Raw genomic sequence first — 16,065 nt, 5'->3', positions numbered from 1 at the left:
CAAATCAAACTCTTCCTGTATTCCCATTCATTAACTGATCCTGGACATAATTTTTTGTAGAATGAGTTTACAATAATCTATTTATTCATTCAAAAAAACACCTTGTGTGGCATCAAATTCAAATGTAGACAGAATCTAAAAGTAAAATGTCTAAAGAGTTTAAATAGGTATGTATACAAACCCATCTCTATGTGAAAATGAAGAATTTTCTTTATATTGTAGTGTCTTTTACCTTCTTCTGTCAAATAATATTCATAGTACTATTACCTAAATTGTATTACTCTGTAATTGTACATTACTCTGTACATTGTACAATTGTACATTTTTCTTCTGCAAATTTACAATTCCTCAACAACCTTCACAAGTGTCAAAGCTTATTCTTCTACATTTCGGGTTTCTGCTAATTTTAGAAATAAGTATGTATACAGAAAAACAGGTAACACTGAAGAAATGCACTTCAAGAATCCTACAGTTGGCTGCTATAAAAAAAATTTGTTCAAGATTTTATTTTTCTATTATTATACATTTTCAGAGATTTATGGTTACTTTAAAGTAAGTTCACTTAAGAGTATAACAAAAGAGACAGCCCAATTTCCTAATCCTCAACAGAGACATCTAAATACATGGGCTAAGGTGAGTGCTTTAAAATTTTGGGATTCTTAAGTTTACTAATTTAAGCAACTCAAAGAGTTGATTTTTCAAAGAAACTAAGAATTATGCAAACATGCCAGTAACCATAAAATTTAACATTTCAATTAGAAGAATATGGGTAGAAACACCTTTTTGTTTTAACAACATTTCTTTTGAAAAACAGTACTCCCCTTTTAGGAGTTCCTATATTAAAAAAACCCCAAAACATAAAAAGACAAACCCCATAACCTGGACTCCATCTTAATACAAAAAAAGGAAGAACCATTAAGATACTGAACCAATACCAATGCCAAACAGCAGAGGGCAATCTCTAGTTTAAAAATTAACAGAAAATTCTGATTTCTTTATGTCACTAGTATTTCATAGTTCTGTGAAAAATCCAAAAGACAAAAAATTGGATGGAGTGCAGAGAAAAGAAGAGAGGAGTGTTAAGTGTCCAAATAACACATAAATGACTAAAACAGTCTAATAAATGTTTGCTAGGTTGTTATTTTGATGATAACTATTTGATTGAAATCAGACAAATGACTTTGAACCAAGGCATTGAAGTAACCCACCTTTCTTTTTATGGCCAGGGACTGGGGCTTTGTCAGCCGGGGAGGCGAACTCTGTTGATTCTCATCCCCGCCATCCTCCTCACTGCTTTCTTTAGATTGTTCTGTGGATTGCCCCCGGTCCCCCACCACTGCCACACTTTCTGAAGATCGCAAATATTTATTTTTAGATTGTACTTTTGCAGGTGATTGCCTACTATTAGTTCTTGTGGAGAATATTTCTTGCTCTTCCTTTTCCCAGCAGCTAGCTTGTTCCATAAGACGCTCAGCCTGAAGGGTTGAGGTTAAAAAAACAGGTCACTGAAACAGCATTTACTTACCAATATCCTTTACGTTCAGATAAATAGTTAAAATAAGTCAACCCTGATTAGCACTGCTGGCTAACCTAGCAACAACATTTCAGCTGAATCATCTAGTTGCTCCTTTACAACAGTTAACAGATAACAAACCAAAGAAGATTGCATTTCATGGGATATTTAGCACTATTAATGATGCAGCGAATTGATTTAAGTCCTTTAGCACTACATTACATGCCCACTGACTGGATCACTTTGAGCAAGTTGAGAACACAAAGAATCGATTGACAGTGTAGCCCCTGAGCTCTGCACCAAATTTGATCTGATTACATGCTCTTTGACTACCTCAAGAGTGATAAATACAGCTCCACAGACAAGTGATTCACTTTAAAGTTTTCATATGCATCCCCCCAATGTTACCATGTGTTGCTGCACAGCTTCCAAAAATTCTGCATTACAATAGCAGTATGTAGTGGTCAAAGCTAAATCTGCTCTATTTAAGACAGTCTACATTGAATATTCAGAGTTTTGAAAGCCAAAGGAAGAGAAATTCAGAAGATATATCTCTGATATTACCTCCTTTTCTGCTTCCCTCTCTTCTTCAGAAACTGCAGCATTAGAAACTAACAAAGGAGTCCATCTCAAGCTTTCGGGATCTACTTCATTGATACGTGGATTTGCTTTCAGTTTCTCCATATGACTTGAAATCAGCTTTTCCCTTCTAATAATTACAAATCTACAATTAAATAAACAGTAATTTAATTTAGAAAGTGATCGCCTAGAACAGCCTTTCTATAAGTGACATCTTTTTGCAAAACAACCTGTGAAAAAAGATGGGTAAATGAAAGGATCCATCAAACTAAAAATACCGGCTGACACACAGTGATAACATCCTTACACTACTGACTGTTTACTGAGAGGGAGTGAAGAAACAACAGCTCATGAAGTGAAAGCTCAATATTAACAATCACTAGGGCAAGGGAGAGGAAAGTAAAGGTTTTATAGTTGACTACTCCAAATCTAATTCGAGAGGTTTCATGTTGGCACTTGAAACACTGCCAGAATAATTTCTAATTTTAATATTACATATAAACATACATAGAAAACACCATGGATCATCAAGTCAAGAGTGAGAAAGTCATAATGTTACAGCTGAAGATGTAAGTTAACAGGACAAGAAATAAGTCAGAAGCACAGGTTTTCTAATGAAGTATACAACTGTACTTTAGTCCTGTGCTAATGAAGTACTAAATGACTTTTCAATTACCAAGAAGTGGTGTATCAAAAGTAGGTAAAGACTAATAAAATAGCACAGTATGCTAATATATTAGCACATATCCTATCAAACTCCCCTGTTACAAAGAACTATACAATTCTAAATAACAAGGATTAGCAAGAATTTAAAGAGCTGTGAAAATCAGATTGGTGAAGAAACAACATTCTCTCAGTGAAATGCAAAGTTTTAAAAAAAGAAATCAAGTCCAGAATAATTTTCCCCAAATTATGACAAATTTCTATTTGACTGTATGTTAGAAAAATTTCCCTTAAAATAGATTTGTCCTCAGGTTGTCCATAGCCAAGTGCTCCAGAAAGGTTTTGAGGCAATTCCAGCACTCCTCTTACTACTCTCATACACCATCTTGTAAACCAATCTCCTTTTTGAAGACTTGCATTCTTACTGGTTCAAAAATTACTAGCTTTGAATACTAGTGCTGGGACAAATAAAAATTACTGAGACTGAACTACTTCTGATTTTAATTTTCTTTTTTTGGCAAGCCACTGTTTGTAAGGCAGCTTTGCTTAATTAAAAAGTTTCTATGATTGGCATATACAGAAAGAATCAAGATCATCATTAAAAACATAAATACTCTTGAAAGCAATTTAAGACATTTTATGGAAAGAAATAGACCAAACAAGAACATCAACTCAGTAAAGTCCTAAAATACCCATCAAGAACATGAAGAAAGAAGATATTCACACAACAGGAACTCACCTTCTCAGTGCACTGACTTTCAACATTGATCATAACACTAAATAGAAACTTGTATTACCAGTACCTTGAGCAGGAGCACTTCATGTAGAGTTGATCTGATCCCATGGTTTACATGAATTCAGCAATGATTGAAAGAGGAGGTGTGGAAAGAGACACTGCCACCCACAAACACAAATTTTTCTCTCACTGGTATTCAAAGCAAAATATTTGCACAGCAAGAGCTGGGAACACTTAGGGAAGATTATACTGAATGAAACAAAACTCTTAACAGAAAATGTGTTGAGCTGGCCACATATTTCTAATAACCATTAATATGAAGAGAGCATCCAAAAAACCCCCAGGAAGAAAAGATCTTTATGTAAGACCCATCCATACTGACTTCTACAGTAAGATGGTTATCACTCCTTTTACACATACATTTTTCACATCAACTCTTTTGTAAGTAGAGAATGTTTTGTCTCAGAAATTTAAAAATATTTTTTACAAGATTCACCAACCTATCTTCTCTTTTATCTATCATGCTATGTTGCTGCAGGGTTGTGGCAATATCATGAGGACACATTCCAGTAGCTCGGCTCATTCCCTTGATACTGATTTGTTTTTCATGGTGGCAGTTCAGGTATTCCAATATGACACTTTTCCAATAAGCCAAGTATGAGAGGCGACCCAGATCAGACAATGGCTTTTCAGGGGATCCTGCTTGACCCTCTCTTCTAGAAAGCAAATAACCTAGAATAAAAATAAACAGGATACCTTATGGAGATAACAAAAGCAAGGAATTTTAATTAGCCTGTAAGAAAGTTAGAATTAATGCAAAATATCATCAGCATGACTGATTGAACTACTGGAATGTCTTGCAATTACAGAAATCCTCTCTATAAAAGAGATAAGTTTTCATCATTACAGTGACACAGGAAAAGATCAAATTCTTGTGAGTGACTCAGATCTTATGTTATGAGAATCAAGCATTAACTAAAAACTTTTCTAATTGTAAGGCAAGGATAAGAAGAAAAAGCAACATGTTTGGGAGCAGGTCCCATCATACATGTTCTCCTTTAGAACTACAACTTTCTGGTCTTTTGAGAAACTTTTACACCCAAGTTACATCAGTGAAGCCAAGAGCTTTCAGAAGAATCTCAAGAGAAAGTGTTATGGGTAATATCAGTTAAGTCATTTTTCTTCAAGAGGCCCCAAGTGACAGAAGTTTTTGATTAAACAGCTAGAAGTTGTATTTTGGAGGTAACATTATTCACAAGATGAATTACGCAGAGAATTAGTTAACAGAAATAATTAAGAAATAATCTCCCTTAATTCACATTTAAGAACATTCACATAATTCCTGCTTGCAGTCTTCCAGACAGTAACTGATCCACTATTACACAATATACCACCTTCATTTTATAGTCTGTGTATGCTGTAAGTCCCTTTTAACTCTTCAGCTTTAAGAGGATTTTACACTTTAGAATAGAACACACCTGCTTGGAGATACCAGATGATGTCACCTGTAAAACTTATTCAGTATGGAGAAAAAAAATAAAATAACACAATTAATAATAGGTATCCTTTCACAGTAGTTCATCCCTCCATGATACATATTCAGTATTGTGCCTTTCCAAAAACTGCCAACACATAGGCCTTAAATAACTAGGCTTACAAAATGCTTCCTCTGCCATAAGCACAGACATTATGTTTATGGAACTACATTACTCAAAGTCATTTGGAATCCACCAAAATACACTGTTCTTGTGCCTTCCAATACTCTTAAAATACGTTTTTTCCCCTCAATTTTTTCACTTCTATTTTTCAAACACTGATGTAAAACATATCTAGTAGTTATGTCATCTTTGTTAAACAAATCCTACTAGCCTCTTCACCAAGTTTCTCCTAATCAAATTAGCTATAAATTAAAAGCATATAATTAACATCCAGGTTCAAGAGAAGCAGTGTCTGTTTCCTTATTTTGCTGTAAGGTCTACCATACACAAATCACACACAAAGGTATTTTTCTTGGATAAAAACATGAAATACACATACAAATGTATGTCTATCTACTCTGCCTGAAACATTGGTCTTCCCTTTCTTGGACACAGTATCAAAGGTCCACAACAGACTTCAGAAAAACCATACACAGATACGCATTGTAGTCCAATATCCAGTTTGCCTAAAGAAATTTACAAACAAAAGCAGACATCCTACCATTTCAAGTGATCACAACAGAGATACTGAAATAAGTAGTGTGCCTTTCCTATCTATTAGCATGATTTGTGATAAAATGCCAGAGCTTCAGGAACACCACCCCACATCTTCCAACTTCTACAGAGCTCCATGAAGCCTGCCTACATCTGCATGGTATCACCGAAATTCAGCAAGTACATTTATTTTGTTTTACAGAAGAAACACTACCACAAAATTAAGGAAATGAAAGTATTTTAGCATTAAAATTGTGGCATGTTAAACTTTTTTATAATTAGATGATACATTTTAGTACATCTTGGTACTACATGCAACTACTGTTGACAGGAAACGTCAAATTCCACATTCAACACCACATTGTATTCTGAATAGTTTGAAGGTGAAGAATTGTTGCTTTAATTCCAACTGCAGAAAAGCACTCCTACAGCGTATAAACTATTCTGCCTAATTTTACACAAAGCTTCACCCGTATCAAGAAAGAATTCTGGATCACCTTGTGTGCAACACACAAACCCAAGTTTTATACTAAAATGTCATTGCCCATAAAAAAATTGCAAAACTGAGGTAGGTAGCAGAAGTAGTGATAGAAGCCTCAACAAAGGAAAAGAGAGGGAGAATAACCTAGATTTTAAAAATAAATCCATGAGGAGAACTTACAGTTGCTTCAGGTAACTTTACAGTTTACCCTACCAACTTCACATTCAGAGAAGTCTTGGGCACTGATAGAAAGTGTTTGTAGGGTGTTAGCAAGACTTAAGTTTCATTCTTGCATTTCACTACACTTTAAAGTTACTTTGGCAAAAATTCTTCCACTTATTTAATTTTCCTCATATATAAGGCAGCTGCACCTATAGTTTCTTGGTAAACATATTACGAAGCTGAATAAAAACCACTATCCAAACAAGAGTTTGGAATCATTACTTAGGCAACCACAAGTACCTTTAGAGTTTTACGAAACTGGCTCACTGTACCTTTCCTGTGTCTGGGGATTTAGAGACTAGTTCTTAGTCATTATTTTCACTCTACATTAAAGCAGTGAAACATTACCTGCATGGCAGTAACAACTGACAGTATTCCACCCCTACCTTTCTAAAATATAACCTATGCTTTTCCAAAATACTCACATTATAGAGGATCAAAAATATAAATCAGAGGTAACAGTCTTTGTTACACATAGCAAACACTGATTGGAAAGCCTCTCTTAACAGATTCTTTGATTTGAATAACACCTATTAGTGTAATTCAAATCACAGAATCTGTTAAGAGAGGCTTTCCAATCAGTGTTTGCTATGTGTACCAAAGTGTTTGCTTGGTACCAAAGAGGTACCAAGTAATTCATCTAAAGTGCAGGTAAATAAAAACACTGATCTTGGTAGCTCATGTATCTACCCTGAAGCATCTGAGATGAGCACAATATGCCCTGTTAAACAGATACCTGTAGCCTCACTGTGTCTGCCTAACCTTAATAATCGATAGCCTCTAAGTGGCAACCTGAAAGAACTTTCTCCAAGTATAATCCTTGATATCAGATTATGAGCAATAGCAACACTCACAGGACAAAACAGAACTCTTCACCACCCAGCCTCAAGAATAAACAAGGCAGACTGTATGCTACACAAAAAACTAAAACCACAACAAAATATTAGATCTAATCAAGAACAAAGAGTCATCTATCTTCTGGGCATATGAGTGATAGCATCACAAAATTCAACAGCCAAAATATCATTAATGATTTTTATTTCTTGCCTTATCTCTATCCTCCACAGCAAAGCAAATGCGACCTACAGCCTTTGATTTCTGTCATGCAAACTTTGCCAGAATCACCAGGGTTTCATCTTACCCAAAATTTGAAACAATTAGAAGAAAAAATCTGAGAAAGTAAAAGATGGTATAATATACATCAATTTTATGCCCCCAACACAAATTTAGGAGATGATTAGGCATTAAAATATACATTTAAACAAACTGACTTGTAATTTTCTAGTAATTTCAATCTATAGCATTCCTTGCAATGCCCCTGAAATAGCTACAAAATCCACAACACACTTATGTGAAAACAGTAACTTTAATGCATCTGTGCCAGTCTCCAGAAACTTTCAGTTAGTTAACTACTGATTTTTTTTGATGCTTGGTTCTGTATCTTCAAACAAGTTAAGTAGCATGAGATCAGAGGTCCAGGCTTGATAGCAGGACAGTGGCCAACAGAGCCAACCAAGGCACAAACTGAAACTGGCAACCACCACCTGAAACACATGCAAACAGAATTAGTATGGCTTCATCAAAACAACTGGAACCAACCAGATGAGTTTCATGTCCACATTTTTGGGCATTTTTTTTAAGAGCTTGGTAATATTTGTTAACTATCACTCCCTTCTGCAAGCAGGGCAGGGTCCATCCTCCTCCTCCATTCACTGCATTTACTTCTGTGTTTACTAGGAGAAATTTATTGTCATGTCTGCTGTGAGGTGAACAGACTTGTATCTCACCAGCACTCTTCTGAAAATCTTCTGAAAATCAAGATCAGACCGGCCTCCTTTCACTCCTGTGGCATGAAAACAGTTTTGTGCATACTTTAAGATACAAACTGCCAAGAGCAGCTATTTCTTTAAGTCTCGTATCTCCAAATTCTTTCCCTATCACACACACTTCTAAACATCACTGCCTCGGCGTTATAGTATTAAAGACAAACCGAAATTTTCAGTTTCCTTGAGTGCAATTAACACTGACCACAATAATTTTGAAGCCATTAGGAGTTCAGTTAGCTAAGGAATTCATCCTGATGTAAGCAAACCAAAAAACCCAAGTTGTGAACTGGATATAGCTGTTTGAATTACACTTGTTTGTGCTCACACAAGACAGCATGGTCACACTGTGCAGTTACAGCAACAGCCAAGCCATGGTTTGTATATTGCACAGGATTGAATGAAGACTTTGTGGTTTCCTATTCACCTGACAAGCTAGGGAACTCAGCTAATATGAAAGTTTGAACAGGCATTTTTGATGTAATTATATTTACTATTTCTACTTTAAAACCACATAGAATAGTATTCAAAGTGCTGTATTTTATTATTAAATACAAGGATTACTTTTTTTGGCTTAAGAGCAAACAACAGCCAGTCAGTTAGCATCCACACTTTGGAAAATAAATAACTGTAGCTGAGTAGTTTCTAAGAAGGAGAAATGGAGGGTTATAGTTGGCTTGTAAGTGTATCACTCATCCTTTTATGAAGCCATCACATTTCTTGCCTTCTCCAGTGGGCAACACAGTTGTACATTTTACTGAAAATTCCACATAGCCGGAATATAATCCATCCAGAGCATCCTGAGGCAGCTTCAACACAATATTCTCCAGAATATGCCACTAGCTGAAACTTTAGTACAATTTCCTGTGTTCTGTTAATCATGTGCTCCCTTAAGGGAGTAGCTGACATAGCAACCTTACCACAAACAATAGTGACATATGCCATGGACACTGTGCTGATCTGACACAGTTCCTCCATTCCTTGAACTTCACTGCTCACAGACAGGCAGGTTCTTTGAGAACAGCGCCACAAAGAGAGGCACTTCACTCTTTTGAGGGCATCATGTAAGATGTTCAAGTATTGTTTTGAAACATCAGTACATTGCAATGCAATGCAGTGCACTGTCTTCAGCAGAAACAGAATCAGCAAAAATGTACCTGAATGGAAAACAGAGTACTGAATCTCATTCTGTCCCTGGACAAGTACTTAGAAATTGCAGTTCCTTTCTTCTATGCTACTAACAACAAATCCATGTATTTGCTTTTCACTTATGAAGGCTAAAAACCAAAACAAACTGTCTTCAAAGTGGACCACAAGGGTAAGGATTAATGAGTCCTATTTTTTAGCTAGAACGGAATATTTTTGTCTGCTACAAAAACTCTGGAAATAACAGTTTGCACTGAAAAATTGAAAAGTATTTTATCTAAGAGTTGGTGATCAAGGAAATAGTTTTATGTGTCTTATGCATCAATCATATCATGCACTAGAGACAAACATAGTGCTGGAAGTCATGTTCACTATCACTTACTAGGAAATCAATCATATCAATCTCTGAATAAGAAAGTTACAAATACTAGTAAAGAAAGTCTGTTATATTCTTGTAATTGAGACACAGCTTTTAAAAAAGAAACAGCAAAAATACAGGTATCCTTCAAGTGTAACGTGTCCTACCAGAGTATTCCAGCCCTTATCTTGAATTAGCCTAGTTGTTCTAAAGAACAGAATTTTTCACTCAAATTTTGTAATTCAAACTTGTATCCTCACTTTTCTTAAAGTACTTACAGATTAGATTGGCTTTTACCTTAAAGAAAAGCTGCAACCAAATAGTCTTTCTTTCAAAAACAGAATCATACCGATGGTAGTTTAATGCAGGATAAGGAGCTTTGCTTCACTGGGAAAACTCATTATAAATAAATGCTTACATCTTGTTTTATACCTCCATATTCACAGAATTATCAATAGACTGAACACAAGTAGGTCTTCAATAGGAGCAACTCTTCCAGGAGAAAAACCATACAGAAAAAGCAATATAGCAAAGGTCCCTGGACCAGAATAACTCCTGAGTCATACAGGAGTAACCCTGCCAGTGACTATTAACCTACTACTAGCCTTTGGACCAGAGAGGACTCAGTCTTAAAAGCACAAGAACAGTTGTCTTGATGAAACTCTGCTGAACATAATGAAGATTTCCTTTTTGCTATCATCTTCCTTGTGTTCTAGTAAAACTACATAAGCATCATTGAGGCAACTTTAAAGATAAAAATTTCTATTTTTCTGTATTGGGAATCTTTACTTCATTTATATGAAAGAAAGTAAGTCTCTACCTCTTAAAGTACAAAGGATCAAAATTTAAGAGAAGTATCATTGCAAATCCCTTTATTGCTTATGTATTAAAATACCCATAAAACAGAGACTGTATTATCATATCTGAATAATCTCCCAATCATTTTTAAACCCAGAAAATCAGACTGTATGCTTGTTATACCTAATGACAGAGAATCAGAGTGAGGAATACACCATATGAAGAAGCAAATTCAAATCTGTTAATCTGGCCTTCAACATGGAGTCTCTTTTACCACTCTAATTTGTCTCACAGCAAAACAAAAAAGCCAATTTAAATGGTTCTAAAGTTGCTTAAGCCTAGCCTGCATAGAAAAGCCGTTTTAAAATCAGGTTTCAACTCACAAAGAGGAGTGACATAGCTTAGAACAAGCATCAGGTTGCCAGTCATGAAACAGCTACTGAGCTGCTACAACACACAGCAAGCCTTAATAAGGTGAAGTGCCAGCAGCTTTCCTTTTCCTTCGAGATGTCACCGGTATGTGCTGGGATGCAGCAGCGAGCTGTAAATGGCTGAACTAAATCAAGGACAATGCAGACAGCAGAGACACAGTGTGCCATTCTAAAGGACAGCCTTGCTCTCCAAACATGCACTAAGGCCACCACAATCAAATTCATCTGAACAGCTACACAGAGCTGCGGTCAATACATAACTCCATTTCATCTTTCTGGACCTGTTCAGCTATAGTAACAATGGGAAAACACCACTGATCCTATAAATAGGCTTGAGGAAAACTGCCAGTGTTAACTACCACATTATCAAGTCCACTTCAAAATGCACCTGTGCAAGACAGTGCCTAAATGACAGCCTGCTGACAGCACTTTACTTCCAAACTTCCTGAAGCTTACTTCCAAAGTTCTCCTATCATGAGGCAATGTAATGCTAACAACCAGTGCACATATGGAAATACCTGTAGACAGAATTTATACAGAATTTATACTAATACGAATATAGTATTTGTACTATATTTATGTGACTTATACCAAGTCATATGCTCTAGAATGTTTGTGATACACAACCATTTATTTCACTCATTCATCTTCCTTGAGTTTCTTGAAGATGCATGTAACATTTGTCATCATTCAGCTACTGAGGATGTTCCCAATTGCTCAGACTTCCCAAAGACAATGGGGAGAGGTGTTGGAGTCATGTCAGCCATTTCCCTAGGCTGAATCTCACCATTTTATTTAAGTAGTCTGTAACACAATCTTCCTTTGGCAAAGATGGCATCTAACTCTGCTGCTTAAATTGTGTCACCTGAGAACAGGTCCTGCCAAGAAAGTAGAGAGTACCTCAGATCCCTTTGGAGATCCCCACCAAGCCCTTTTGTTGTCACACCAAGCTTATTCCATTCATCAGCAGGCCCATGTTCTGCTTACTCTTCCTTTGTCTGTCTGCACACTTCTAAGAGCTCTCCATATTTTGTTACCTTCCACCGCCCTCAGTTTCAACCCCAGCTAAGCTTTGGCTTAACACTGAAGCACATGTAAGCAATACCAGTGCCTTTTGTAGACTTTGGTTTTGCTAAAGTCAAGAACTCTCCCTGCAGCCTAGCAGGCTTACTGTCATGTCTGCTATTGTCATGAACCCTGGACACATAAACACTCTCTATAAAATATTAAGTTAGAAAATTATAAGAAACTTCATTAAGAAGTTAGCATATATTCCTTTTAGGAAGGATTCATCTTGGAGAGCACTTCCTATGAACTTGCATCCAGACAAAGGCTGGGAAGGGTTCAAGATGTCTGTGCTTTTATATTAATATTCTAGATGCATTTCTGCCCATTTTAAACACTATTTTTCTATCAGATAGTATTATATCTAGCATGAATATGCCCTATAAACAAATTAGAGCAACAGTAACTCTAATTAAGAATTTGGATCACTTTAGTTATTAATGTCATCATGTTGTTAAGCAGTCAGCAATCAAGTCCACTGATGTGATCTATCTGCCAGTGAAGTTAGACCAAAAACATCACCACTTGGCAAGAGCTGCTGGAGAGCAACAAAGGGGTAGGAACCATGTACTGATGTCATGCAAATGGAGTCAAGTAGGAGCAGGTTCGTTGGATCACAAGAACAGTTTTTGGTCTACGGATCTTTCCATAATTTTGGATTGAATGTAGTCTCCACGGCAGAAGTCTTCTAAGGATTACATCTACACTAAATCTGCAAAATACAGTAACACCATGCAACTAAGTAACACCAACATTCTGGACTTGAGTCTGATTTATAAGGGTAACAACGTTTTGCCATGCACTGCTTAACTCAGACCTGTCAATCTCAGGTTTGTATTTACGTACGCACATCACCCATACCAACGTTGACATACAATTCCACATGTAGGAAAGAGAACTCAATACCATTGAAGTAACTCCTCTACAGAAAACATAATCAAGGTACTTATGAAAGGCTTCCAGATGACTGGAACTTTCCACACTCGAAAGATGCCAATAAACAGCTGAAAACCATGAATAGACAGGAGTGTCACAGTAAAATTCAACTACTAATGGAAGCTGGAAACAGCTTAAAAATCTGCTTTCTCAGAGACCCCTAATCTCAAATCAGAGCTTTGTAGAAGGTCCTATGCAATAGCTTGTGTTCAGAATATAACCCTTACATAATCAGCACTATTTGACTCCTATTTATATTTTGTTAGTATTTGTGTCAGAAGAAAACATACTCTTGAGAATCTACCCAGAACTAAAGAAGCAACCACTGAGCTGTTACCCTTGTATGTTTGGAGTCCTTCTCCATCTCTTTAAAGGCCATCCCCCACAAATTAATTACCAGACTCAGGCAGATAGAATCAAGCATTTTTCCATTAAAGTTTGTTTTGTTTGAAACAAAACCAAGTAAAATAAATCCTTTAGTATGGAAGGGAAGAACTTGTGAGTTTTCATGCAATGTTCTGTATCAAGCCAAAGATCTGAAAGAACAGCAAGTACTAGCAACTGTTTTAATAATACACCAGTATCTAAAGTGAATATTTATCTCAAACCAACATTTCAAGCTATCCTAAGAGCTAATGTTTTTTGTCATACAAAACATCACATCCTTTGTTTTGATATTATATGAACAAGTCGAGAAGACAGAGGTTCAAAAGGGTAGATATTTTGATAGAAATATCAAAACAGCTGAGTATTCAGACAGGACAGCTCAATACAGATGGGTCAGCTCAATGGTGCAAGTTCAGAGGTATGACCACGAGTGGAAGGTAGAAATAGGTAAGGTGAAAGTGTGAGCTTATTAAGACTTACAATTCCTAAAACAGTAATTCATGTTACCATTTTTTCCCTAACTATTCTGTGTGCCTCTGAACTGTTCTTATCTATGTCAGTAGGAAGAAGGTCAAAGATAGAGGACCTTAAATAGGTGTTAGTACCCTTTTTGAAAGCACTTTTGAAACAGCTTCAAAGGACCCCAATCCCAAGATCCACACAAACACTATTTAAAAAAAAAAAAAAGAGACTAGCTGTAACTTGAGATGCTCAGATCAGTGCACAACCTGCTACATTCTCTTTTCTTTGTCAGTAAAGAAAAGCTTTCTTCACTATGAACAGAGTAAGCCAAAGATTCTCTCATTATTGTTACAAGAAATAATGCCAGCTCTCATTCCTCTCCACATCCTCAAGTAAACCTAACACAGGAGGCCCAAAACCTTTAGCTCCTTTATAGAAAGCTTCAAAGAAGAGGTTAGGGCTAAACAAATGCCCTTCATGAATAAAAGGAAAGGTAGAGATGACTACATTACAGTCAGACCTACAAAAGGCACCCTTTGAGTGAATTAATTTGCTAACACTTATTTTACCTGTGCCAGTAAACCCCTTGAGTGGAGGTTCTGTGTATGAAGTGGACTACTTATAAGCAGAGTGAAAGCATAAGCAAGAGAAAGAGAACTGAAGTACCCTTAAAAGCAAGACTTGTATGTGCAGAGGGCATCAGTCTTGAATAACAATTGGGTGAATAAATTTGTCAGTAGGTTAAGTGGCTTAGAAGATCATTAACAACTCTGTACTGTTCTTGGTTTTATAAGTTTTATAAGTTACTTAAATTTACATTTCAAATCTATTCAATAAATGACATCAAGAAGTAAACTGTTTATACAATGGTAACTGTTGAATGAACTCCCTTCAGGAAGTGCCTTTACCTTCTGGTGTTTAATGCTGACAGCACATGAATACTGGGTTGTAAATGTATCTCCTGTGCTCATTAGACATTACCTGCTTGCCTTCTTACAGGCTCTGTGTACCTCTACAAGACCCAACTGACAAGACAGGAAGATGGACCTAGGAGGCTTTGCCTAATATAACGAGTACAACTGAATATCCTCAGAATCTTTACATGTCACTGAGGCCAACCAGCACAGACAGATGGCATCCATACCATTAAGCTCTGACTCTCAGCTGGAGTGTTAACCTGGCTGTTAACATAATCCTCCCAGACTCATGGCTCAGGAAGATGGTTATCACACTTGGAAAGTGACAGATGCACTGGACAAAAACTGTATCAGGGATGGCTTTAACAGTTTTAGAGTAGATAAAGTTCCAGAGCTCAAGAGCTTTTCCTATCTTTATTTTATTCATACCTACAAAGGATAGCCTAGTAGTACTAAACAACATGAACAAAAGTGAAATGGGGAATCGAATACTGAGAAGCCAAAAGGCTTCTCAGTAATCTAAGAAATCACTGCAAGTACTGAGTTTGTTCAGGTCAGTGGTCATGACAAACATGCTCCATAAGGGACAAAAGATGCAAGCTGTATTTGTCTGATGGGAGCAGCAAAATGTCACTGCTGTTCATTTGCTCTGCTAAAGCATGCTGTATAACAGGGAATTAACCAAGTAAGATTTAGAAGAAAAAACACCAAGAGGTGAAGAAGGTTATGATTAAATTTGATGGTAATACCTGGTTAGTCAACATACACAGAAATTGCATAAGAAAGTGCACATTATCTACCAAGCATCGAACACAAAGGTACCTAATACAGCACACTTCAAAAAGCTTAAGCCTAAGATAAGAGTCACCTGCTAAATCTCTGCTGTGACTCAAAACAGCAGTAAACAAGGGGAAAATAAAATTTCTTTAAAAGAAGGTAGAACTGACTGATGAAAATGCTGACACTGGAAACAATAGATCCGTTAAGGAAGCCACAAGGTTCTCTCTGTGCCTTGACAACAGCATGGCCTTCTACTGCCTGGGCCATGTCCCTGGAGCTCTCACTGCTTAAGACCAAAGCAAGAAAGTAATGGAGTACCTCAGCCTTCTCCATACACTGGGTAACCAGGTCCCCCATTGCCTTCTAGACAGGACTCACGTTTTTCCTATTCTTCCTCTTATCACCAACGTATCTATAGATTTTCTTGTTGCCCTCAATGTCCCCAGGTAGATTTAACTTTATCAGGGCTTTGGCTTTCCTAACCTGAACCCTACCAACTCAGACCATATCTGTTTGCCTCCAAGGCTACGTTACCCTCTGTAAAAATTTTAAAGATGCATTACTTAACTAAAATCT

At 36.6% G+C, this 16,065-nt stretch overlaps 1 protein-coding gene across 18 annotated transcripts in view; it reads right to left on the bottom strand.

Moving 5' to 3' along the window:
* Nucleotides 1–16,065, bottom strand: part of KAT6B (lysine acetyltransferase 6B) — a 109,506-nt gene that overhangs the window by 5,849 nt on the left and 87,592 nt on the right. For all 18 annotated transcript variants that reach the window (XM_023929397.2, XM_023929396.2, XM_086901120.1 and 15 more), the window contains exons 13-15: nucleotides 3,992–4,223; nucleotides 2,078–2,237; nucleotides 1,209–1,475 (exon numbers count right to left, since the gene is read on the bottom strand). In XM_023929397.2, the coding sequence (XP_023785165.2) occupies nucleotides 1,209–1,475; nucleotides 2,078–2,237; nucleotides 3,992–4,223 (659 nt within the window). The remainder of the gene's footprint in view (nucleotides 1–1,208; nucleotides 1,476–2,077; nucleotides 2,238–3,991; nucleotides 4,224–16,065) is intronic.

The sequence above is a fragment of the Cyanistes caeruleus genome, chromosome 8, assembly GCF_971803275.1.
Source record: "Cyanistes caeruleus chromosome 8, bCyaCae1.hap1.1, whole genome shotgun sequence".
Taxonomy (NCBI): Eukaryota; Metazoa; Chordata; class Aves; order Passeriformes; family Paridae; genus Cyanistes; species Cyanistes caeruleus.
This window is presented reverse-complemented; position numbering and strand designations above follow the sequence as displayed.